The 24,607-nt window shown below is 36.4% G+C and overlaps 1 protein-coding gene across 6 annotated transcripts in view; it reads left to right on the forward strand.

The window, feature by feature from the left end:
• Positions 1-24,607, forward strand: part of TASOR (transcription activation suppressor) — a 58,086-nt gene that overhangs the window by 23,302 nt on the left and 10,177 nt on the right. The window contains exons 11-24 of one of the 6 annotated variants that reach the window (XM_058165584.1): positions 629-732; positions 1,012-1,084; positions 1,185-1,259; positions 4,479-5,162; positions 5,879-6,279; positions 7,759-7,906; positions 12,122-12,178; positions 17,248-18,209; positions 19,166-19,288; positions 19,753-19,912; positions 21,342-21,450; positions 21,824-22,002; positions 22,091-22,246; positions 22,849-23,607. In XM_058165584.1, the coding sequence (XP_058021567.1) occupies positions 629-732; positions 1,012-1,084; positions 1,185-1,259; positions 4,479-5,162; positions 5,879-6,279; positions 7,759-7,906; positions 12,122-12,178; positions 17,248-18,209; positions 19,166-19,288; positions 19,753-19,912; positions 21,342-21,450; positions 21,824-22,002; positions 22,091-22,246; positions 22,849-23,411 (3,794 nt within the window). In that variant the 3' untranslated portion in view covers positions 23,412-23,607. Of the gene's footprint in view, positions 1-628; positions 733-1,011; positions 1,085-1,184; positions 1,260-4,478; positions 5,163-5,878; positions 6,280-7,758; positions 7,907-12,121; positions 12,179-17,247; positions 18,210-19,165; positions 19,289-19,752; positions 19,913-21,341; positions 21,451-21,823; positions 22,003-22,090; positions 22,247-22,574; positions 23,608-24,607 lie in introns of those variants that run through there. The other 5 variants (XM_058165586.1, XM_058165588.1, XM_058165589.1 and 2 more) reach the window with 5 other exon arrangements.

The following is a 24,607-nucleotide window of genomic DNA, read 5'->3' on the forward strand; positions in this document are numbered from 1 at the left end:
CTAGGTCAGTCCATCCAGTGTAAATTAGTAATATCAGGAATGTGACTCATTGCCTTCTATACTGTCTAGAACAGAAAAAAAAATGAGTAGACAACATTCTACTCAGTGTAACATGAAACACTTAAAAGAATGTCATTTGAAACTGTCAAAAAATTCCAGTTTTGTTTCAGGCTTAAAATGTTCTAGATAGCTGTTTTGAACTCAAAACATTTTGAACACCTTAGTAATGACTATAGTCCACAACACCACATGGGTTAACTTTGAGTTATATTTGATACACTTTAAAAAAAAATTCATGGAAGGGAACATCCCCAATCTCTTGTTCTCTTGTGGGGTTAGAGAAGCGAGACATGAGCCATTGTGAGCCAATATAAAGCAGAACTTGCACTGGACAGTTATTTCCAAAAATGAGTAGTTTCCCATTGCTGAAGAATACCTTGCTTCCAGTCCTATCCTATTCAAGCAGATATATTTGTTTGTTTGTGTGTTAAATTTATTACCATAGAATTGCTTATTGAGGGATGAAAGGGGAGCAAAATTCTCTTATGTGATGTTTTTTGGACTCATTGTATTAAGTTTTTCTCTAATGAGATGGCTTATTGACAGCTATTTTTTTCTGTATTCTCAGTGTTTAAGAATGGAATGTATTGTAGTCTGTTCGAAGTTGTGGAAAAGACTAGATCAGGAAGCAATTTGGAAGGTTTACTTCAGAAGCTAGAGACAGACAACCTGGTGAGTATAGATCTTTTTTCTATAATTTTACTATATGCATATTTGTACCGTGTTTCCCTGAAAATAAGACCCTGTCTTATATTTTTTTGAACCCTGAAATAAGCGCTTGGGCTTATTGCCATGTGCTCAAATCCCCAATATCAGGGGATGTCTTATTTTGGGGGAAACAGGATAGTACTGGAAATTTCAAAACAACACGACCTGTTTATGAAATTACAGCATGAACAAAACTTGTGCTATACTTTAATTCCATTCCTAATTTAAATATTGTTTTTGTAGGTTATTTTAAAACCACTTGTAGATGGAGGACACCTCTTGCTTCTTTCCCCTTATCAAATGGCTTCCCCATATGGTATGCAAATATTATGTCTTTCTTGAGCTTTGAGTGAGTATTTTTGCTACCTTTTAACTTTTATTTTCTCTTTTATTCTCCCCTTTCATTTTTTAATCAGATAATCGAACAGGAAGGCCTCGGGTTTTGCAAGCATTGTTTCTATTTCGGAAGCCTAGAAATTTAGTGACTTCAGGTAATTTTTTCAATATTTAATGTGGAGGTATGTCCATTGTTAATTATTGTTGTATTTCTGACACAATAACAGTAAGGCAAAGTTGCAGATCCAGCCTTGGGTTATAATGAAACTGGACTTGATTTTCATCTCTAAAGTAGGCTGGCATTCTAGTGGCCATTAGTGCTAGCCCAGCAATGGGCAGGAAGGAGGAAATTTGTTAACTTATTATCAAAAGATTATAGCTGCAACTGACTTCTCTTAGAACTAGTGTGCCTTCATAATGTTTGGTATTTGAACATGTTTGATAAAATTAATGGTGCTGATGGATTACAGTAAGGAAAAAATAATAGTCAACATATTTTCTTATCTTTTTTTTTCTCTTAAGGCCTGAGAAAAAAGTGGTAAAATCTTGAAAGAAACAAACCTAACCTGTGAATATCTGTGCTTTAAATGCTGCATTTGCTGTATTTAAATGTGTCCAACTGGTTTGCTTACTATAAGCCAATCCCATCATTCCTAAAGCAGCTTTCCTCCTTACGGGATTATGGGTATAATTTCCCGACTCTTTAATTAAACTGTTAGTGTGGTATCCTTAGAATAAATCTGCAGTAAAGTCTTCCTCTTATGAGAAAAGGGGATTACTTCTTAAAATGGCTAGAATGCAGTGAATTTTGAGTGGAACATGTGAAGAATTAAACTCTGATTCAAGAAAGAAAGGAGAGAGCCTCGCCCTTTCTCCTACCTCAGTTAGCAAGGAAGAACATGCTATGTACAATCTTAGTTATCAGTGAAAAGCAAAAGGGAGACAGAATCCAAGTGGGTTCAGAAGAGCGAAGAGGTAAAGTTAAAGAGAAGGTTTTTTTAAAAAAATTATGCATGAAGTCATTGCTAACTCTTAGTAACTGCCTGGACTAGTTTCTGCAATTTCCTTGACAAGATTTTGAAAATGGTTTGCTATTGTCTGCTTCCTGGAATGAAATGGTATGACTGACTTGAGGTCATCCAGTTGTCCTTGTGAGATTTTAAAACATCCAAAATTTACACTCACTAATTCGACAGACAACTCTGATTTACAATCAAAGAAGGTTTATTGAATTGCATTTGCAAAGGCAGGCTTCCATGTGCCTTCCCAATGTGGATTGAGATTGTGAAGTGCACTTTTCAAGTTTCACACCATGTATTTATACATGTATTTATACATTTTCACACAATATACATGTTCCACACAATATATGTCATGCCTAAGATCCCTTACATCCTTTGTTTATGACAAAAGTGATTACCTGCCTTGTTACAACAGGATCTATCTTATCTTGTCTTTTATCATTTGTCCGGAGCGTGGGTTTATTTCCTTGAGCATTCAGATGGAGCTGACACACAGTGATTAGCTCTTTATCATTTGTGGTTTTTATTTGGCCTTGCTACTGATGCTTGCAGTAAGAGTTATTGACTTAAAGTATTTTATAATTCGTCTGATACATTTTATAAAAGAATAACTTTCCATCCATTCTACACCCTTATGCCTACTTAGGGCAGATTTGTACTCATGGTCTTTTGGTTTCTAGCCCTGATACCTTCAATGGCTCTCTGAGTCAACTATATTATATTAAAAGTGCCTACTGGAATTGAAGTGATAGACTAAATAAAGAGTAAGCACTGTGCATGATAAATTATCATTATAAATAAATATCACATTCTCCACCCTGCTTTATCATAAGTTTATAAAAAGAAAAAACATTGACATTTCAGAATTAACTCCCCTAAACTTCATATGTCTAGAACAATCTCTCATAATTGTTATCTTGCAATATATTAAAAAGAAGTCTGTATCTAAGCTTCTGCTTTAATGTAATCACAAATTAAAATGCATATATTAATCAGTACAAAAGTAATTGCACAAGAGCAAATGATTCAGAAAATCGTTATACATTTCTTCCAGGTAATATTGCTAGCCACACCGAAGGCTGAATTCACAGCACCAACATAGTTATCCTTTTAATAATACCTATATAGGGGTAAACACCAATAAATTTTCAGTACATCTTCCTTCTTGTCAGGTTCATCCATCTGCAAATAGTTTTTAGTTTTTGAAGTTTAACTTCGTTCATATTTAATATGTTCTGGGCTGACCTACACTGTATTGTAGCACACTACTTGGCAAATTATCTATTAACTCAGAAATACCAATTATTTTAGCTGGTAGCTGCTAAGCAAATATTTCTGTATTATTCTCATTAGTACATCTAAGAATGCTTGTTAACTAATTAAAGTTTCAGAATAAAATCTATATAATTGCAGCTATTATACAAAAGATACATTATTTCAGTGGCGTGTTTGTGGGTGTATGTATAAAATAAGCATGTATTAATTGGTATGACAAAACAGGTTGTGGATGAATAGGTAAATTAAAATTCATAAAAATGAAATTGTGTGGTGTTAAATGGTACAATATTTATTACTTAAAAGGCTTTATGTCCAGCGGTGGGTTTCAGTTTATGTTACTATCGGTTTACCCCATGCACGCATGCTCTCTGTGCGGACGCATGCCTGGTTCATGTATGCGCCCGGCCTTCCATGCATGCATTTTGCTTGCGCACGTGCCTTTCGCACATGTGTTCGGCATCAAAAACGTGCCTAAATAGGATGGCATAGAGCTGGGGGGGGGGCACCTGCACTTTTATCTACTGGTTCGGACAAACCAGTCTGAACCGGTTGAATACCACCTTTGTTTATGTCTCTTTCAAAATTACTTCCAGAATCATTGAGAACATTGCATTTAATAAAAACTAGCAACAAAACCAGACATTTAGTCTTCCAGTAAAGCAATAACAAACACTGGTATAAAGAAATAGCAGTCCAATGAACAATCTGTATTGTAGGCAATTTTTTCACACCAAGTGTACTCGTATAATACAAAGATTTGTCAAATTCTTGTTTAAAGTATTAAGTGTACTGTTGAAAAAGTCCCTTTTTCCATGCCTACCATCCTCAATATCCTTCCTGATGAACATGTGAGAAATATCTCAGGTTTTTATCTTAACGTACAAGCAGAATAGGAATTCCAATATAAATCTTGAGCATGTTATGTTTCTTCTTAGTTGCTATTAAGGTAAAATGATGAGGGGGGAAATGCATGTGTTGATTCCACTAAGCAAAGGCATGATTGTGTAAGTTTATTCAAGGAATGGTGCTTACTGATTATCCCCCCCCTTTTTTTTAATCCCATTCTGAACACAGTGCACAAAAACGATCAGAAAAATGAGAATACGATGGTATTGGATGAAACCCATGAAGTTATACCAGAACTTCCAAGATTTATCCAGTCATTGCATTATGCATATGTACATTCTCGCAAAGATTCTAAGTCTGGCTTGAATATTTTGATGGAAAAATATATAAATGACTATTTTAAACGCTACAGTAAATATAAAGAATTTGTTTTACATCAATATAAAGGAAACTTGGATGAGAAAACATTTCTGTATCCTGGTCCTAAAAATAAATCCCATCTTGAGAGCTGTTTGCATTCCTATATTTTTGGTTCAGAAACATACCAGGTTCCTATTTCTAAAGTGAAGAAAATAATGGACAGTAATAGAAAACCTCAGCAGTTCAGTCCTGTTTCAGATTATGAACCCCTGGAAGATGAATCTGATTTTACAAAAAGAAAAGCTGGAAAAAGAAATGGATCAAAATATGAAAATGTAGCTTCGAAAAGGAAGTCTTCTCATTCTGGAGATCGTGATAGAGGAAATATTGAAGATCTGATTAATTTAATTCATTATACAAAGAAAAATGTAGACAGAGAATCTGACTCGGAAGACAATAGAAATGAAAGCAGGCGGAAACGAAAATGTGAAAGTAAAGGAGAGAGTCCACAAAAGCAGTTAAAAATGAGCAATACTTTAGAAAACAATGAAGGTAAGAGCCTCTGTATTAACTGTAGAGTTTAGGCAAATAAATATAAATGTAACTCATTGTTATAGCATGTTTCTTACACTTTGAATCTTAATGCAAATGAAAAATTGCTCATATTGAATGATTGCATTTTACATTCATACAGTTTTTATTGCTTATATTAGTTACAAATTCAGCATTTTTGTTATGTGGCTTGGCATTGAGCATATTCTCTCAGTTTTTGTGGGTATGGAACCTTGCAGTGCAGAAGATTTAAGCCCCTGAGATTTAAGTAAGTAAAAATCTACATTGAGTCAAACCCAATTCCTAATTATTGCCTGAAAATATCCATATACTGGCAATAATAAACTATTAGTTTGCAACTGTTGCCTTTTGGAGATTTTGTTTTGATTTCCAAGTCTAGTCAGCAAATGTGAGATTTCCTGATAGTCTCTCCTTAAGTACTACCCAGGTCAGATTTTTCAGGCTTGGCTATTCATTAAAAATACCAAAGCACAAGGTGTTGGGCTTGAGGATCAGTATAAATGTAACTGCTGATTTTTTATATAATATTTTATATTTCCCTTTTTACCATTGAATACTTTTTTCACTAGGCTCAAAATGTAGAATATTAGAAATGTGTTTTCTTGTGTGTATCATATCCATCAATTGATGAATGGATAGTTGAAAGATTTTAGCATAATATTTGCTTTTTCTGTATATTTCTACTCCTACCCCAGCTGGATTTCTAGATGACAGAGCACCAGAATCACTTCTTTCGATGATAGCTGATCTTGGTGGGCATGATACTGATTTGAGACAACAGAACGTTGCTGATCCTCCAGTTACTGCCCTATCTGGTGTTTTGAAATTACTTTCGGAAGTGCTTACTAATACGGATTTTCAAACAGCAAGATTGATTAAACAGGCGTCAGAAAATTATTCAAAGCAAACAGTTGAATACAATCCTATTCCACCAAAGATCAAGGAAGAACCGGAGCTTCCTAACACTACACGTGAAAATACTCAATTCAAGGATCTCCAGAGCCCAGTCGTGCTAGAAAAAAGTGCAACAAGTTTGCCCAGTTCTCTTGATGCCTCCACTATTGAAATGGATCCAGATCATATACTACCATTAAAAGTAAGAATGTTTCTGTTTTGCAAATCTGTTGCAATTTAACTTCAAGAGCAATTAAAAAGTCTCACAGTTTACTAATTCAGAGCAGATCAGATTAGTGAAACTAAAGATAATTGGGTAGCATGAAACTTTGCTATATTGAACAATAGTGTTATACTTGTTAATGCCATTTTCAGTGGGAAAATCTAACTCGAATCTGAAGAAAAGTAACATGGCTCTTTTTCTTCATATATATGTATTTATATAGTACATATATATGTACTTATATGCCTTCAAGTCAGTGTTGATTCCTAGCACTGTCTGGAAAAGTCACTTGCAGTTTTCTTGACAATGTTTCAGAAGGGGTTGCCACTCCCTGCTTTCTAGGGCTAAGAGAGAGTGGCCCAAAGTCATCCAGGTGCCTAAGGCCGGACTAGACCTCATAGTCTCCCATGTTCTAGCACTACATCAAACTGGCTGTCCATATGGCATTGTAGTTGTACCACTTAGTCTCTTGTTACTACTTCAGTCTTGGTGCCTAGGAACATAAATGCTATTGTTCCTTTTTGGTGGAGTCTTCCTAAAGAGCAGAATTCCTTTAGGAAGGGTTGTATTTGAATTGAAGTTAGATAAATTTAGGCAGATTATGGAAGATATTTGTCAAAAATCCTGGTGATTCATTGGCAGTTATGTATGAAAGTAGATGAATCAATAATCTAATTCAGTATAAACATTTCCTGTATTCTTGTGACCCTTATGGCTTGAATGCTTAGTGCACAGGAGTAGATTTAAAATAGTGAGCATCTATAGAGAAGGTAACAAAATAGGCACAAGCAAACATTTGACTAGGGCTTCTTATCTGGTTTGCTATGCTTGTCACGTACTGGCAATTTGAAAGTTGAAGATGACTTTTTAAAAAAAATCTTGTACTGTTTGTGACTGCGGTTTGTGTTGGTTGTTCAGTCAGTAATGGGGAGGGTATAATCATTCCTTCATTGGAAGAGATCAAGAGATAAAATTGATCTTGGGAGCCTGGGAAGGGTTACTTACTCTAGAATTGCTTCTTTCCAGCTGAAACAAAACAACACTTCCAGCTGAAATATATCTTATATAGTAAATAACCTTTAAAAAGTATTGCTGGCGCTATCACCTTGCAACTTTGACAGTTGCTTTTCTTTTCTGTCTGAAAGTGACTTGTGTGTGGGTAAATCAGTTAATTCAAATTGTACTTGAATATCCTGAAAATAAGAGCCACAGTAAATACAGATAGGGATATCACATTAGTGCTTAATTGATTATTTAAATTAATATAGTACAAAAATGTTTTAGTATCTGAAGACTGAATATTGAAATGATTAAAGTTAACAGTGCTAACATTTGTATGTGTGTGTAAACACATATTCTCATGGATGCACATGGACCAAACACATGCACTTACCATATGCTATATTAATATACCTAGAACCATGTAATTAACAATTGAAATACTATGTATTTATTTAGGAAACAAGCACAGGAAGCATAAGTAGCTTTGATGGTTGTGTTAGTCCCTGTCCTAGCACACCCCTTGAACAGAATTATCATAGACAGCGTTCCAACTCAAACAATTCTGAGGCAACTGAAATACATTGGAAACTGATTCCCATCACAGGTGAGTAATAAGATAAGTATAAAGTTCAAATCTTTGTATCTTTTTAGATATCCAGTTATAAATATCACAGAGGATATGGAATGTTTTTAATAACATATTTTTACTTCCAGGCTATTCAGCTAGTTCATAATAGTTGACAACAGGCTGATTTCCACTTCTGTTAGTGGAGACTATTTTGAGTCATACTATTTTGAATTTAGCTAAGGTTCTCTGCAGCATTCAGTTGAGATTGAACAATGGAATTCTATGACTGAGGAAGGTTATGAATCTGTCCTTCCATTGTATTAAAGCAGGAATCTTTAGCAGCCTCCAGGGGCACGGCTCCACAAGTGCCCAGCCGTGAGACTCTTTTTCTTAGGTTGGGCTCAAGGGATCAGGTGGAATTGCTGCTGCTGTACCAGCCTCCCTGCTTGTGGCAGCCTCCCTACCTGGGCTCCTAGACCTCGCCGCGGGGCTGGTGGTAGAATTCTCCAGGCTTATAGTTCTGGGGGACTTCAACCTGCTATCCCTGGGGTCAGGGTCAGAGGTAGCCCGAGATTTCATGGAAACCATGACTTCCATGGGCCTCTCCCAGGTCATCCAGGGCCCGACTAGGAATAGTGATCATACACCCGATTTAGGGGTTTTGTCAGAGCAGTGCCTATGTGACCTGGAATTGGTGGACTTGCCCTTGGTCCCCCTGTCATGGTCAGATCACAGTCTGGTGGCAAAGAGTTTCTCAAGAGCTGTACCTCCCTCCCACAGGGAGGCAGGACCTATTAGATTGGTCCAACCCCATTGACTAATGGACCCTGATGGGTTTCAGAAGGAGCTGGGGGTTATAACTGCAGATCTGTGTCATTGTTTGGAATAGGAAGGTGATTGAGGCTCTGGATAGGATTGCACCCACGTGACCTCTCCTCACCTGTAGACCTCTCTGCCCTTCATGGTATATAGAGGAACTGAGAGGGATGAAATGGAGGAAGAGATGTCTAGAGCGCCACTGGTGGAAGACAAGAGATGAACTCGATTTAACACGGGTAAGAGCTGCTATTAAGGCCTATCTCGTGGCGATTCGTGTAGAGAAGTGTATATACTTCTCTGCATTAATTACATCTGCAGATAATTGCCCAGCGACCCTCTTTAAGGTGAACCTCCTCCTCCTGGGGAAGGAGGAGATTTGAGGTCTACCTGAAAGGGTGCACTGAGGAATTTGTGGATTTTCTGGAAGACAAAGTCACTTGACTTCGTTCCTGCATGGTTACTGGTCCAGTGAAAGCCCCTGAAAAGATTGTTGCCATGTTATCCTGTCACTCTTGAGGAAGTGGACAGGATCCTAGGGCGCATGCATGCAAGCACATGTGTTTTAGATCCATGTCCCTACTGGCTTGTGAAAGCTTCCCTGGAGGTGACAGGCAGGTGGATTCTGCCAGTGATTAATGCTTCTCTACACAGGGAGTAGTGCCCCAGCATTTTAAGGAGGCTGTGGTCCGCCCTCTTCTTAAGAGGCCATTGCTGGATTCCACCCAGTTGGATAATTTCTGACCTGTCTCCAATCTTCCAATCTTTTTGGGGAAGGTTGTTGAGAAGGTGGTTGTGCAGTAGCTCCAGAGGTTTCTGGAGGAAACAGATTATCTACACCTCTACCAGTCAGGATTCAGACCTGGATATGGGACAGAAACTGCATTGGTCGTGCTTTTTGATGATCTCTGGTGGAAGCAGGATGGGGGTAGAGCATACATCCTTGCTCTACTTGACCTCTTGGCAGCTTTCGATACCATCAACCACAGTATCCTTCTGGAGTGGCTTTGGGATTGGGAGCGGGGGGCTCTGTGCTATCCTGGTTCATTTCCTCTGTGGCCGCTTTCAAACAGTGTTATTAGGAGGTGAGAGATCCAGCCCTTGCCCACTACTTTGCAGGGTCCTGTAGGGCTCGGTATTTTCTCCGCTTCTATTCAACATTTATATGAAGCCGTTGGGTGAGGTCATCCATCATCATGGACTGAAATATCATCTATATGCTGATGATACTCAGCTGTATGTCTTAGCCCGTGGTGAGTTAAGCGATGGCATGACCTCCCTTTCGCAGTGCTTGGAGACTGTTAGGGGCTGGATGGGGAGCAACGGGTTGAACCGAATCTTTGCAAGAACAAGTAGCTCTGGGTTCGGGGTTGGCCCATGGAGAATTGCCAGCTTTGGTCTTGGATGGGATGGCACTGCCCCAAACAGACCCTGTGTGTAATCTGGGGGTTCTGGACTCGCAACTTCTGCTCAAAGAACAGATGGCCGTCATGGCCAAAAAGTCCTTTGTGCAACTACAGTTTGTGCAGTTACGCCCTTTCCTGGACAACAGTCCCTATTCATGATCACTCATGCCTTAGTCCCCTCCAGTCTTGACTATTGCAAAACACTATACATGGGACTGCCCCTGAAAAGCATCCGAAAGCTCCAGTTGGTGCAAAATGCAGCAGCCCACATAGTTTCGTGCAGACCTCGGTGTGCACATGTATCACACCTCTCCTATGGGAACTGCATTGGTTGCAGATATGCTTCCTGGTGCAATTCAAGTTGCTGGTTATCAACTTTAAAGTCCTTTGTGACTTGGGACCAAGTTATCTGAGGGACCGTCTCTTGCCGGTCACCTCTACCTGACCCAGCGGGGAGGCAAGGAATGTTGTGGGTCCCATCCCCTAGGGAGATACACCTGGTGGGACCAGAAGAAGGGCCTTCTCCGTGATTTCTCCCTCTGTCTGGAATATCATCCCTCCAGATATTAAAATGGCCCCCACTCTAACACTCTTCCAGAAGGCGCTGAAGACCTGGTTCTGCCAGTGGGCCTGGAGAACGCAGAGTGGGATGGAGTCCATTAAATGGCTCATATGATGTCACCAGGGTGGGTGGGAGTTTATTGTTTTTTATATGATATTTTTATATTCTTGTAAGCTGCCTTGAGTCGCCGTGTGCGAATAGGCGGCAATATAAATCTCCTAAATAAATAGCTAGCTTTTATGTTTTATTTAACAAATTGTCTAGATAGTTTGGAGGTTAAGAATTGTGTTTTAGTGTTTATTTTCTTGCTATAGAGATGGTTAGCTGTAACATAATATGGTGTTACAAGTAACAAGAACCATCATGAATGTATATACAACTTGTGACATAGAACTTATAAAAAATGAAAAAAGTTACCTAGTCTCTAGGGGTGTGGTTGTTCTATTCCATAGTAGAAGAAACTGGATTATGTGGCAAGTTAAAGACTAGCATGCTTTAATTATTTTCCTTTAGAATGAAATTGAACAAATACTTCTATTACTGATGGGGCAATTTTTCATAGAATTTTTGAATCTAATAGCTTAATTGACTGCATTTGGTTACTAGATTTTAGTTACTAGATTTTTGTGATCACTACACAACATACCTGTGTACTTATTTAAGATAATGGGGGAGCTTGGCAGAACATTTATAGATAAATTCTGCTCCAATAATGTTGTAAATACTGTATTGAATTCAGATTGCCAATAGAAACTTTTGACTCTAAAATGTTTAAAAAATGAGATTACTCTCATTAACAGTTCATTTTAACTTTTTTTTTAAATTTTGAGACCTATGGAAAACCATGATAATGCTAGTTTACACAAAGAAAGGTGATATGAATTCTTCTGAGGCTAATTTCTCAAGGGTTCTTTTTAAAACGCAATTTGTTCAACAGAATGGCTTTTTAAAAATTCCTGCATCACATTAATTCATTTGAAGCCCAGTTTTCTTCTAAAACACTATATTGCTACTAAGAGATAAAAGTTAACTGCATTGTATTATGCTATTTCTGGATCTACTTGCTTTTAGTGGTAATTTCCATATTTATTTTTATGGACTAAATGAAAACTATCTTTTTAATGAAAAATGTGAAATTATTGAAGTAATATGGGTGTGGAAGCAGCAGTAGCATGGTTGGGTAGCTCAAAACTCTAGTACACCAGAAATGATTAACACAGGAATTTCTAGCCTGCTGGTTCTTGCAGTGTTTATAGATATAATCAATTCTGGAATTAAAATCTTGAATGAAAAGGCAATTCCACGAGATCCAAAGATACTTGAAATTAATAATATTACTTTTATATTCTTTGATATGAACGAATGGCTAATTATTTAAATTGGTTTATAAAACAAAAAAGTATGAAAGGATGTACTTTATATATATATTGAGAAACTCTAAACTTGCTAACTGCTGCTCTCCCTCAGGAGGGGTAGGAAGAGTTCCTGAGGATCATCTGAGAAAGCTTGGAGATAACCAAACAGGTGAGAAGGATGGTCTTTACTGCATATGCCCATTGCTATCTAGGTAGCTGAAAAAGAGGCCTGTTCTCAGCATTAAGTTTTCGGAAGACTGAAAACCAGCCAACCAGTTTTACACATAATTGGGGAAATTAATCCACTGAAGCAAGTATATTTGGAGTTTGAAACTTGAGAAATGCAGCTCACTTAATATACCCATACTTATTCTTGCACTTGTGACATGTCTCTTCATCGTAGAAGTTGCAATGGTCCTGTCTAAAAAAAGTATCTGTAATTGCATAGTTTTTGGAGGTTATGTGGGGATTGCAAAGGGTTTTAGTACATATTGATAGAGATACGTTAATGTATTTTAAGTGCTATTCTAAAATAAATACTTCGTGTTTTTTTATTTTTCCAGAAAAAAATGGGGAGGCTCTCACCTGTTTAATTTTGTAGAGTTGCTTCTGATATTTGCATGTGGAAAGATTTCTAGAAATCTGCTTAAGGAAGTAATCTTGCAAACCCAGGTGGCAGATTGGCCTGTTTCTTATTGAGGTAAAGGAGTCCCTGCAGACTTTACTCCACTAGTCATTGCTGACTATTGGGGGTGATGCTTATCTCTGTTTCAAGGCCATTGAGCCAGCACTGTCCAAAGACATTCCCCCGTCATGTGGCCAGCATGATGTCACAGTGCTGTTACCTTCCCACCAAAGTAGTACCTATTTATCTGCTCACATTTGTCTGATTTTGAACTGCAAGGTTATCAGGAGTTAGGGCGAGGATTGGAGCTCGCCCCATCGCATGGTGCTCGGTCTTTCCAGTTGGCAAGCCCAGTGTCTTAATCACTAAGCCACTGCACCGCTCTTATCGCATTGGTAAATAAATACTTGGCAGTTCATTATTATCACTTGGGAAACATTTCTGTTTGCAAAAATCCCCTATGTTTTTAGTCATAATATGGGAAGAAATAAAATATTGATGTTTCTCACCTGTTTGCATTTGGGGAAGAAGCAATTTTTACTTAGTTGAAGTAACAGGTATTTTGTCACTAATATTCATATATTTGTGGCATTTGGAAATAAGATATTTTTTTTTAGGTGTGTATTTGAATATTTTACATTTGTATTCATCTTCAATACTAGAATTTGGTTCTTACTATGCTATCATAATTAGGAGCTTGTACTAATAAACTAGCATATAATTTAAGGGATCCCTTAATTTTATTAAAATTTTGAATATTCTGTTACATTTTGAAAATTTGCGAAAGTCGTTTGCTTTCTATATATTAGATCATGTTAACCGTAAAGTATAAATGTGTAGAAAATAGTTTCATAACAGAACAGAATAACTGGGACCTTAGAGGTCTTCTAGCCCAGGCCTCTTCTCTGGCAGGAAATCCTATGCCATTTCAGACAAATAGTTGTTTAATCTCCTCTTAAAAACTTCCAGTGTTGGAGCATTCATAATTTCTGGAGGCAAGTTCCACTGATTAATTGTTCTAACTGTCAGGAAATTTCCCCTTAGTTCTAGTTGGTTCTCTCCTTGATTAGTTTCCACCCATTGTTGCTTGTCCTGCCTTCATGTGCTTTGGAGAATACATTGACTCCCTCTTTTTTATGGCAACCCCTGAGATACTGGAACACTGTTACCATGTCACCCCTAGTTCTTCTTTTCATTAAACTAGACATACCCAATTCCAGCAACTGTTCTTTATATGTTTTAGCCTCCATTCCTTAATCATCTTTGTTGTTCTTCTCTGCACTCTTTTCTAGAGTCTCAAATCTTGTTAAGAGTCTAGAGTCTCATGATCTTATTAAATTATATACATAATGCTGACATAATATAAACATATAATTCATTTAAACTATATTTTTAGCAATAACATTTTGTGGAATTTCCAAATTTCATATCACATTGACCTTAGTTTATTTCCCTTCTGAAGTTCAGCCATAAGCTATAGAAATCTCCCCCCGGATTGGGTCAGAGCTTCTTTGGTCAGTCAGTCACACAGTGGCCAAACAGTGTATTTAAAGGGCCTCTCAAGCAAGGAAAAGAAGGCAATTGCTTCCTCTTGTTTCCCAGCATCTGATATTTAAGTTATGCTACCAATGCTCCTGGAGATAGTAAATATCCTTCAAGATTAGTGGCCAATTCATACTCTGATTCTATATTAATACATTTAGTTCCCCTTTACATTGGTGGCCATCACCAACTATGACTGAATTGCAGTTTTATTATGCTTGAATAAAGAAATACTTCCTTTTATCTGTCCTGAAACTCTCAGCATTTAGAAATATCAACTACAGGTATTCCTTGACCTACAACTGTAATTGAAACTGTAATTATGTTTGGAAGAAGGTTACCACATGTCCCTGCCTGATTTTATGACTTTTTTTGGTGATTGTTAAATGAACACCACCATCATTAAACAAATACATTATACTCAATGGGCACTTTTTGCTGGAAACCAGAAATAAACTCAGGAAACAGGCAAAAAATACTGAAAATTGTGGACATGTGACCTCTAGTTGCTGCTAGCATTTGTAAATGTGAGCTGGTTATCAAATGCTCAAAATGTGATCATATAACCATTGGTGTGTGTCAGTGGTGGGCTTCACTTACCTTTGCTACTGGTTCGCTCGTGCATGCGCCACTTCTGCGCATGTGCAGAGCATATTTTATGACGTCCAGGCCTTCCGCCACCGCTACTACCGGTTCACCCGAACTGTGGTGAACTGCTAGCAACCCACCACTGGTGTTTGTGCATAAGTAGCTCTAAGAAATGGTGGCTAAGTCACCAATGTTAAGTGAGAACTACTTGCACAAGTTACAAGTTTATGAAGAAGGGAGAAAATTTTATTTTGATCCTCATATTTAGCCATTTCTTCCTTTCTACTTACTTCTGCTCTAAGAAATGCTGTAGTCTTACTTGTGTAAGAGTTATCATTATCAGATCTATCTGATCTTTTATTGCTTTTCTTAGTGCCTTTTTGAGCTCTACAACAGTGGTCCCTAATTTTTTTGGCTCCATGGACTGGCAGTGCCAGTGGTGGCAGCGGCAGGGGGGAAGGGATGTGTTTGTGCGTGCAAGCTAGATCCTGTGCGTGTGCAAATGAATCTTCATGCGCTTGCCCAAAACTTCCGTGGCCCGGTTCCCAACAGACCACAGACCAGTACTGATCTGGAGTCCTGAGGTTGGGGACCCCTTCTCTACAATATCTTTCTTCAGATACGGTATTCTGTTTGGACTTGTACATAATGCTGTAAGTGTAGATGTTCATAAGAATCGTTCTGTATTAAACATTTATGTTTAATCTGTAATGATTCCAAGCTTAAGAGTTGTTTTATTGATAGCACTCACACTCTAGGACAGGGGTGTCAAACTCAAGGCCTGCGGGCTGCATCCGGCCTGCAGGGTGCTTAAATCATCAGAACCGGTCTGGAAATAGCAAAGGACCAGCAAAGTGCTGTAGGAGTTGTCCGTCCCGTCTTCTCCTCCTCCCACTCCACCCCCACCCCTGGAGAATTATAGATCTGGCCCTTGAAGAAATCCAGTTTGACAACCCTGCTCTAAGATGACGCTTTCTTTTAAGTTATCTACCATTAATCCAACTTACCTTAACTGATCAGTTACTGGCAGCCCAGATTTATTATGCCATTATTTATATATATGTGAAATTTGCAATTTTTCTGTGTGTGCGTCTGGATATTTGTGTCTGTTTATACATCACTTTGCACTAACTTGTTGAACTCCTTTTGTCATGTTGAGGCCCATTTGCTGACAACTACCTGTACTGGCTGCTGGAAATACATTATGTATAAGTTTGTCACTGGAAATTTTATAAGAACTTTTGGTTTTGAAATAGATTCTTCTCATGATCTGTTAAGTTAATAATCATAAAGTTGAAGGAAAATTTGTTGACATACCAAAAAAACATTTATATGTGCAAAAATTAACTTGATGAAAACATCTGAAAATTCCATTTGAATGCTTATGCAGCATGTATGTTTGTACTATATCATATTAGATTTAATGAAGTTTAATAGTCTTTATTTTTCCATGTAAACTTACTGTTTTTTACTATTAAGTGCTACTATTGGGATAGGCCAGATTTCAATATCCTGAAATCTTTAGTTCAGCACCTGAGAGTTGATCATCAGTTTTCCCCAAAGTACTCTTTTGGGGAGAAGCTTCCGTTGTGAGTTATTTCTGAAGGTCTGACAGTACGTTCCATGTGACATAATAAGTAGAACTATTTCGTCTTTCCATTTTTGCAAATCAACAAACAGTACTTCAACCAGAAAGCAACATAAGCTGTTCTTACCTTTCAAATTAAATTTGAAAAGTTGCCTTCTTTTTTCCTTTCTCTATAAAATAGCCAAAGTAAAACAAACTCCTCATCTCCCTCTCATGGTGGTGAGAAAATGCAGATAACCTGGGTGCTTTAATTCTTTTCTCTCTATTAGTATAAAAATTGGTATAAGTATAAAGTTTCCCCGTCCTGGGTAGGTGGGTCCACGGCTGTCCAAAAGTTGTCTTCATCATTCCTAAGTGCCTCCGTCAAATCCAGGGAGCAAGACTGCCAAAGAGCCAGCTCTGGCAGCAGACACAGCAGATTGTAAGAGAGGAAAAAATCTCTTATCCTTCAGCAACCATCTTGGAGAGGAGAAAGCGCTGCCCAAGGCTTTCATATAGTGGTTTTAGTAGAGAAAGCATTGACTCTGCTGCCTCTCCTGAACATATCTGTGCTGAATGCATATTATTTAGTGGCATCAATAGCACTGATCACTTTTGCAGATTTGGCTAGTGAGCCAAAAGCACAAACAAGCCCAGTTTTATTTCAAGCATGTCTGCAATATTTTATGTGAAAAACCTGTAATCCAGAGACTACTTTGCAAGCCAACATGCTGTTGCTTATGTCTCAACATCTACGTTTTGGGTAATATATTGACATATGCTTATAATAATGAATGGTTTTTACAATATTCATCAATTAAAGTGACACTCAGAATACATTGATGTTGATCGTATACTTTATTCGGTGCATATTTTCAATATCTTTAGAGGTAATTTACCAACTTTTCTTGTATAGGCTTGAAGTCTCCAGATGAATTGTTTGCTTATTCAGTACCAAAGGATGCTTGTGAACAAGATCCCCGCATTATAAACAGACCAAGAAGTTCTGATTATGAATTTGCATACTGTGCCTTTTCAGACCTACCGAAAGAAAGAAGAGAAGATAAAATACACACAGGTGAAGAGGTGAAATCCGAAGAACAATGTGAATATGAAACAAATAATTATGTGTCAAGTAAACATTCAGTAAGTGGAATAATAGAAACAGCTATACTAGAAGAGTATAACATCTTTACCAACAAGATTCAGGAAACTTTGCAGCAAAAGAATATTGTGTATGTCAGTGGAACATCAAAACCTGTCTTTTCAGCCCAGGAAAGGATTATGAAACTTTCTGAATTCATATGTTTAGAAGCATCAGATATTGCTGTCCATAAATATGTAGAAAGACTAAGTGAAAAACTCAACAGTGTTGCTTCGTCATGTTCATATGGTGTCCAGAATGCATCCCTTACTCGAAGCGCTGGACCAGCTGATAATTCTGTTACCAGCAGTGGATTGAATTTGGCCCTGGAGGAGCCTGTGTCTTCCTCAAATGATTTTGAAGAACGTCTTTCAGAGCCACCATGTAGCAGTGTAGAAGGAGATGCATCCATTAATGAGCAGAATCAGTCAGTGCTTTTGGATATAGAAAAAGAACAAGAAAAAGAACAAAAGCCGGTGAATGCTAACATAGAGGGAAAGTTAACAGCTGAGCCAAAAGGATCTCCTGTTGATTGTTTGCCAAAATCAGAGAAGATCTCAAAGCCTGTAGATAAACCAGATATTGCAAAGCAACCTGCTCTGGCTGGTTTTATTAGCCAATTAAGACCTGAAGTGTTTGACAGCATTTTCAAAATTATTGAAGATGTACGAAAAAATACAGTGAAATTCTACATTCACGAAGAACAAGAAAGTTTGCTTTGCAAAGAAATAAAGGTAAGCTTTGTACATGAGTGTATGTCAGTTATGTGCATCTGTTTAAGAAAATTGTAGGAATTGTATATGGATAAGCCAGATTTATGTTTTTGCATGAGTATTTTAATGAAGTCATGCTGATAGCTAATAATAGCTATTTTTCCATATGTTTTAAAAATTGACAGGAAGTCTGCAAATTGATAGTTTGCTGGGGTGAGAATAACACAAGAGAAAGAAACAAAAAAGCATGGGCCACATAGATTTTAGAATTCCCATCCTTTCAGTAAAGTACACACACACACACACACACACACACACACAGTATATTATATTTGTTTTCTGAGGTTTTCACGGGTGTTTGTATGTAGGTCTTTGGTTGTTCGGGTTTTCTCCCGTGTAAAATTGGAAGTGTCTTGGCGATGTTATATTATACTATAAAGTATATATATAGTATATAGTAGTTACTTAAAGCAAATAGGAAGTTTGAAAATCTGTCTTTCTATGCATGTTTTAAATAATGAAGGGAAATTTTGTTGATATACTATGCATGTGCCATATTTTAATGTGGCATTTGTTAGAATTTTATCTCATCTTTCTCCAAGAACTTAAGCTGTGACTTTTTATTCTCATAGCAGCAAGTCTCTGAGGGTAGGGTGAGCTAAGAGTGAGTAATGGTCAAAGTCACACAGTGAATTTCTATGAATAAAGGAAGATTTATAAAAGTGGTCTCCCTAGTCCTTGTACAACACCTGAACTGCTTCGTGCTGCAAGGCGTGCAGTAGGCTGAAAAAATTAGTTTAAAATAATAATGTGCAGAGAGAATAGTGTATTAAAACAGGTTTTTCAAATATAGTGAAAAAATACTGTATTGTAGCTAACTTTGTTTAGTTTTATTTTTGAATGTTTTATCTCTGTAATTGTTCCTTTTAGGTTTAATATTAATTGTATTACTTTAACATTTTCTGTACTTGGTTTAGGAGTATCTTGCTAAATTAGGTAATACCGAGTGCCATCCTGAGCAGTTCTTGAGAAGAAGAGCCGAGCTGGATAAATTACTTGTAATTATTCAAAATGAAGATATTGCTCATTTAATTCATAAGGTAAATGAAATGCACTTAAGCACATTGCAGTGGCTTTCATAATGTGTAAAATATATTATGATTGAATGTTCTAAGTAAGGAGCAGCTGGTTTTGGGTATTTGTGACAAAACTGAAATGGACAATTTGGACAATTTGGTCTATATATGGACTGAAAGTGTTGGTTTCTCTCCCCCCCCCCCCGCCCCCAATACAAAACGTAATTTTCTAGGGCAGAAATGGTTGGGTGAGGATAGGAACAGTAAATGGCACATGTGGAGATCAAATTTTTTTCTGCTTTATGCATACACTCTTTGTTATTTTATATGTATGCTTAAAAACCTAAGGAGACTAGTAAGCCATACACTATCAATGCAAGATAACAATGTAAATAAAGATTGCTATTCTTAATGAAATGTCTAACTTTAACTAATTTATTTTATTGTACCAATGTCTTATTCTTTCTATTTGTTTTTTTTTTAAATAGATACCATGTTTAGTATCTTTGAAGAGACTCCCATGTGTCAGTTTTGCTGGTGTTGAAAGTTTGGATGATGTGAAAAATCGTACTTACAATGATTTATTTGTTTCTGGTGGCTTCATTGTATCTGATGAATCTGTTCTTAACCCGGAATCTGTCAGTGTTGGTAAGGGTCACTAAAGCTTAAGCAAACTCTTACAAATTATAATCCTTTGAGAATTTTGTTACGAAATAGTGTTGTAAAATTATGTTCTTTAGGGCAAAAAACCCTTACGTTACTTCACTAGTAGAGAAAATACTGTTCAACAATCGAAATTTTTGTAAAACACTTCATGTGGAAGTGCTGTCCAGAAGTAAGAAATAAATGTCCTCAATCCACAGACATTTCCACTTTATTTTTTATTGTTGCTCAGTTGAAATGTCCATGATTCCTTGGGTCCATCATTTACTTATACTTTATAGGTAGTCCTTGACCACCAACCAAAATTGGGACTAAAATTTTGGTCATTAAATGATGTGGTTATTGAGTCATCACCTGACCTGACTCCACTTTTACTATAATCATTAAATGAACCCCTCTCTTCCCATTGACTTTGCTTGTCAGAAACCTCCTGGAAAGATTGCAAATTACCACCATAGGATGCTGCAACCATCATATATGTGAACCGGTTCTAAGCATCTGAATTGTGAGGTCCTATGACTGAGAGTGGTGTGACGGTCATAACTCTGAGGATAGATCATAAGTCACTTTTTCAGTGCCGTTGTAATTTTGAACAGTCCTTAAAGAAATAGTTGTAAGTCAAGGACTACCTGTGATTAGCTGCAGTGTCTTGTACTTAAATGTAGATCAGTAATAACTATAACAGTTACTAGAGACTCCATATGTTCAGATCAATCCATCACATACTGATTTATATTAATCACAGTTTTGTATTAGAGCTAACATTGGTAATACTACGCTGTTATGAAAATTTAGCATGAAAGATGGATGCAGGGGAACGGGAAAAAGAAAACAAATGAGATGTTATTAATCTTTTTTTTTAATACTTTATTAAAAGTATTAGTATCTTCCACAAAGCGATAAAATGCTCCTGTGTACTTGAACCTTAATATAGAAGGTTCTATATTAATATTAATATAGAAAATTGGAATTTGCCAGTTCAATAAACATGAGTGGCTTTTAAACAATTGCTATATTCTTAATAAAATATTTTTACAGAGGAAATTTAATTTGCATAAAACATCTAATAAAATCATTTGGCTATAATTTTTAATACTTCATTTGGTTGAATTTCTTTGTAACATTTGTAAAATTAGTTTACTGATACAGTAAACCTCACAACTAAGCTTAACATAATAGGAAGACTCATAAATTTAATTGATTTTTAAAAATTGAGATTAACATTTCCAAATGAAAGTCATGTCTCCTATCATGATTCTTACTTGAAGTCAGTAATTTTCTCCTGGAGTTGTTCTAGTGACATGGTACTAATAAAAACTGTGGTCAAGTATTGTGCTGTATGTCTTATATAAATTTATCTACTTCCTATTTTAAGAAATATAAGCTAGGGTTTACATTCTGTTTTCAAAATTAGATAAACTAAATGAGTTTCTGAAGTTCCTTGGAGAGTTGAGTACTCCAGATGAAAAGTGGCAATGGAAAATCCACTGTAAAATACAGAAAAAATTAAAGGAGCTTGTAAGGTATGTATTAGGTATGCAAGAATTACTGTATTAAAAAAAGATAACTTGAAATTGGTCTGGTAGTAGCTATATCAATCATTCTTTATATTTGTTCTTTTTTGCGTACCATTTCCCAGTTATTGTGAGAACATTATTTCCTATTTAATTTTTTAAAAACCCCTTAAGGTAGTTAAGATTTAACATAACAATAATAAGTTATTTTTTGTATACTTCAAAACCACGCTTTCATTTAAAAACCTGCATTTGTTTTAAACGATGTCTATGGTCTTAATTTTTGCTTTTTCTGTAGAAAATTAGAAATCAGCTTGGGTAATTTTGTCTACAATGCTTATATTATATAAATGCAGATCGTACATTGTTTTTCTTCCAACAGAACAAATAAAAATGCCATGAACTTGCTAGCACTTCTGAGTGCTTATCAAAAGAAACACATGGTTGAGATTCTGGCATATCATAGCTGTGATTCTCAAACACGAACTACTCCAGAATTAGAGTGTCTCATAAAACTTCAATATCAGAATATTCAGCAGAGGCATGTGGTCTTTCTGACAGGTAGAAAATAATTATGATTTTCATGTATATATATTTACATATATCTACACATGTTATTATATAATGAACATTTTCCCTCTTTGCTTAGAAAAGAATGTGTCAACCTTTGCAAGTTATGCTGATAATGGAATAGTGGTTACCACTGTCAGTTCCTTTATGCACAACTTTAAAAGTCTAGTTGGCTGCCACAATTCAGTTACTGAAGAAAGCCTGCCTTCTCCCACTGATTGTGACAAACAAACAGGTAATAATATAGTTCAATTTATCTCACTTGTAGCTAGCTAGATTACGTGAAATGAGGAATCTAGTGTATATATGCTTCAGTATAAGTAGAGAATGTAATATTTCTAAACTGTAGAACACATTGTAAAAGTAAGAAAGAGAGTAGAAGTGTTGTATATCATCTTAATATGAAATTGGTCTGATAGGGTATTCAAGAAACTCCATGAAATTTAAAAGGGTTAGGGTAAAGAGGACAGAGCTGAAGTGTAGAGAACAAGCAGTGAGTGAGAGTGTCGGTAATTGTGATGGGTAATTTTCATACAAAATTCTGACCTACTGTATAACTTTAGATGCTGTTTTGACATTAAATCCTTTGGAGCTGGAAGTTGGGGTTTCCCAACAGTAAGCATGAACACATTGCGCAGAAGCTTTTAGCATCGGAATATCCGGACGTTCACAAGAGGGTTATATGTGTGTTGAGTAAGTGAACAAAAATGACAGAAGACCAGCCTTAAATGATATGCGACTTTGAGACCTGAAGCCTAAAACGGTGTGAGTAGTGCATAGTATTTTTAGATAAACTTTCCATTTCAATAGAGTAGGATTTTTCTCTTCTTAATGTAGTTCTTATAGAAAGCGATGAAAAGGATGAGGAGGACATGTCTCTGGATTCAGAGGATGAAGCATCACAAATAGAAGTTTGCAATGATGCCTCAAACTGTGATTCCCATTTGGAAGATTTACACACAGAGACCAAAGGACCACACGCAACAGACTCTAGGCAAAACTCTCAAAGTGATGCACTGCTGTCTTCTGAAGAACAACACTACTCTCTGACAGAAGAGACTTCTAAAATTGACATGCTAGATATACAGCCAGTTACTCCTGTTTCAACTACCTGCTGTGCTGAAGGGGAGAGAACTAATTCAGATGAACAAATTCCTCTCAGCTTTCAGATGTACAATAGACAATTAAGTGTGCCTCATCAATTCAGTCATTTTAACGTTCTCACTCATCAGACGTTTTTGGGAACAACGTACCCTATGTCTGCCAGTCAAAAGCAGGAAAGTGGAAATTGCTTTCTGACTGCTTATAGTCAGAATATGGATATGGACCAGTCTTCATCTTCATCCAATAATTGGGATATCAGTTGTGATTCTTCGAGGCCATTTCCCAAACAGAATTGAGCAAAGCAGAAATGTCTTTTTTAAAAAATATTTCTTGCGGACTTTAGAAAAAAAGTGAATTAAGTATTTCTAGTCTCTGATCTAAACATTTCTTGTTTCTTATCTCAGATGTTTTCATGTTTATTTAAATCATGAATGGTCTGTATCAGATAAAGCACCTGAAGTTTGAAATAAATATATATATTTTTAACATATATTGTACTTGAATGAACTTGTTTGTTGGCACTTCTTAAGTTTTACATTTTGTAGTTCACATGTAATTAAAATTAACAACTTGAAGTCTAACATGTAATTTGAATGTTTGCCTGAACCATATGTGAAAGAGGGAAGGGATAATTTTTAATGTAAAGTATAAAAGGACATTCAAACCACTTTTTCTTTAAAATAGCTGTTATGTACATATGTGAATGTTTTGTATAAATCTTTCTATCGCTTTAAAGTCAACTCTAGTTACTTCATCAAATATCCTGGATTTTTGGTTACATACCTTAGTTAGAATAAAACAGTAGACGCAGTTTGTTTTGAAATGAATAAAAGAATTTGTCCAGAGAGGACTTATTAGCAAGTTGCATTTTGTTGTGTCATCTGTTTCCATGAAATAGATGCAGCCAAGATGGATATTTATCATTATCAATCAAGTTAACGTTTGCCATCAAGTTCTGCATTTACTAAAAGTATGTAATACTCTGATTAGTATTCAGAGTTATCAGAGCTCTTTTTTATCAGCATCGTAATACAAAATCAGGTTATTTCTGATAGAAAACTTGCAATTCTATGTATATGTGGATGAACTGGCTTCGTTGACATTAAGGAAGTTAAGAATAGCTCTGTATGGCGTTACTGTCATAATATACTCTTGTATCCCTGAATTGGATTTTTTTTTAAGTAAAACATTTCATAACAATAAAATGCTGCTATTATACCTTACACTTCATGAATATGAACCGTGCTTTGCTGTTAACTGCATATAAAATCTGTCAAGAAATTACAGCATTTCATTATCTATTATAATGTAGAACTGCAATTAATGCATAACATAGAAGAATTAATTTTGGATTGATCTGCCATAAATGGCACCTAAAGTCATGTAAAATAGAAAATAAAATGAGATAAAATATGCTATTTTTGCTATATATTTGATTGGAAAGCAGGAATAGATGTAGAGAGCATAAATAATTTAAAGCTTTAAAGCAGGG

This window comes from Ahaetulla prasina, chromosome 2 (assembly GCF_028640845.1).
Source record: "Ahaetulla prasina isolate Xishuangbanna chromosome 2, ASM2864084v1, whole genome shotgun sequence".
Lineage (NCBI taxonomy): Eukaryota > Metazoa > Chordata > Lepidosauria > Squamata > Colubridae > Ahaetulla > Ahaetulla prasina.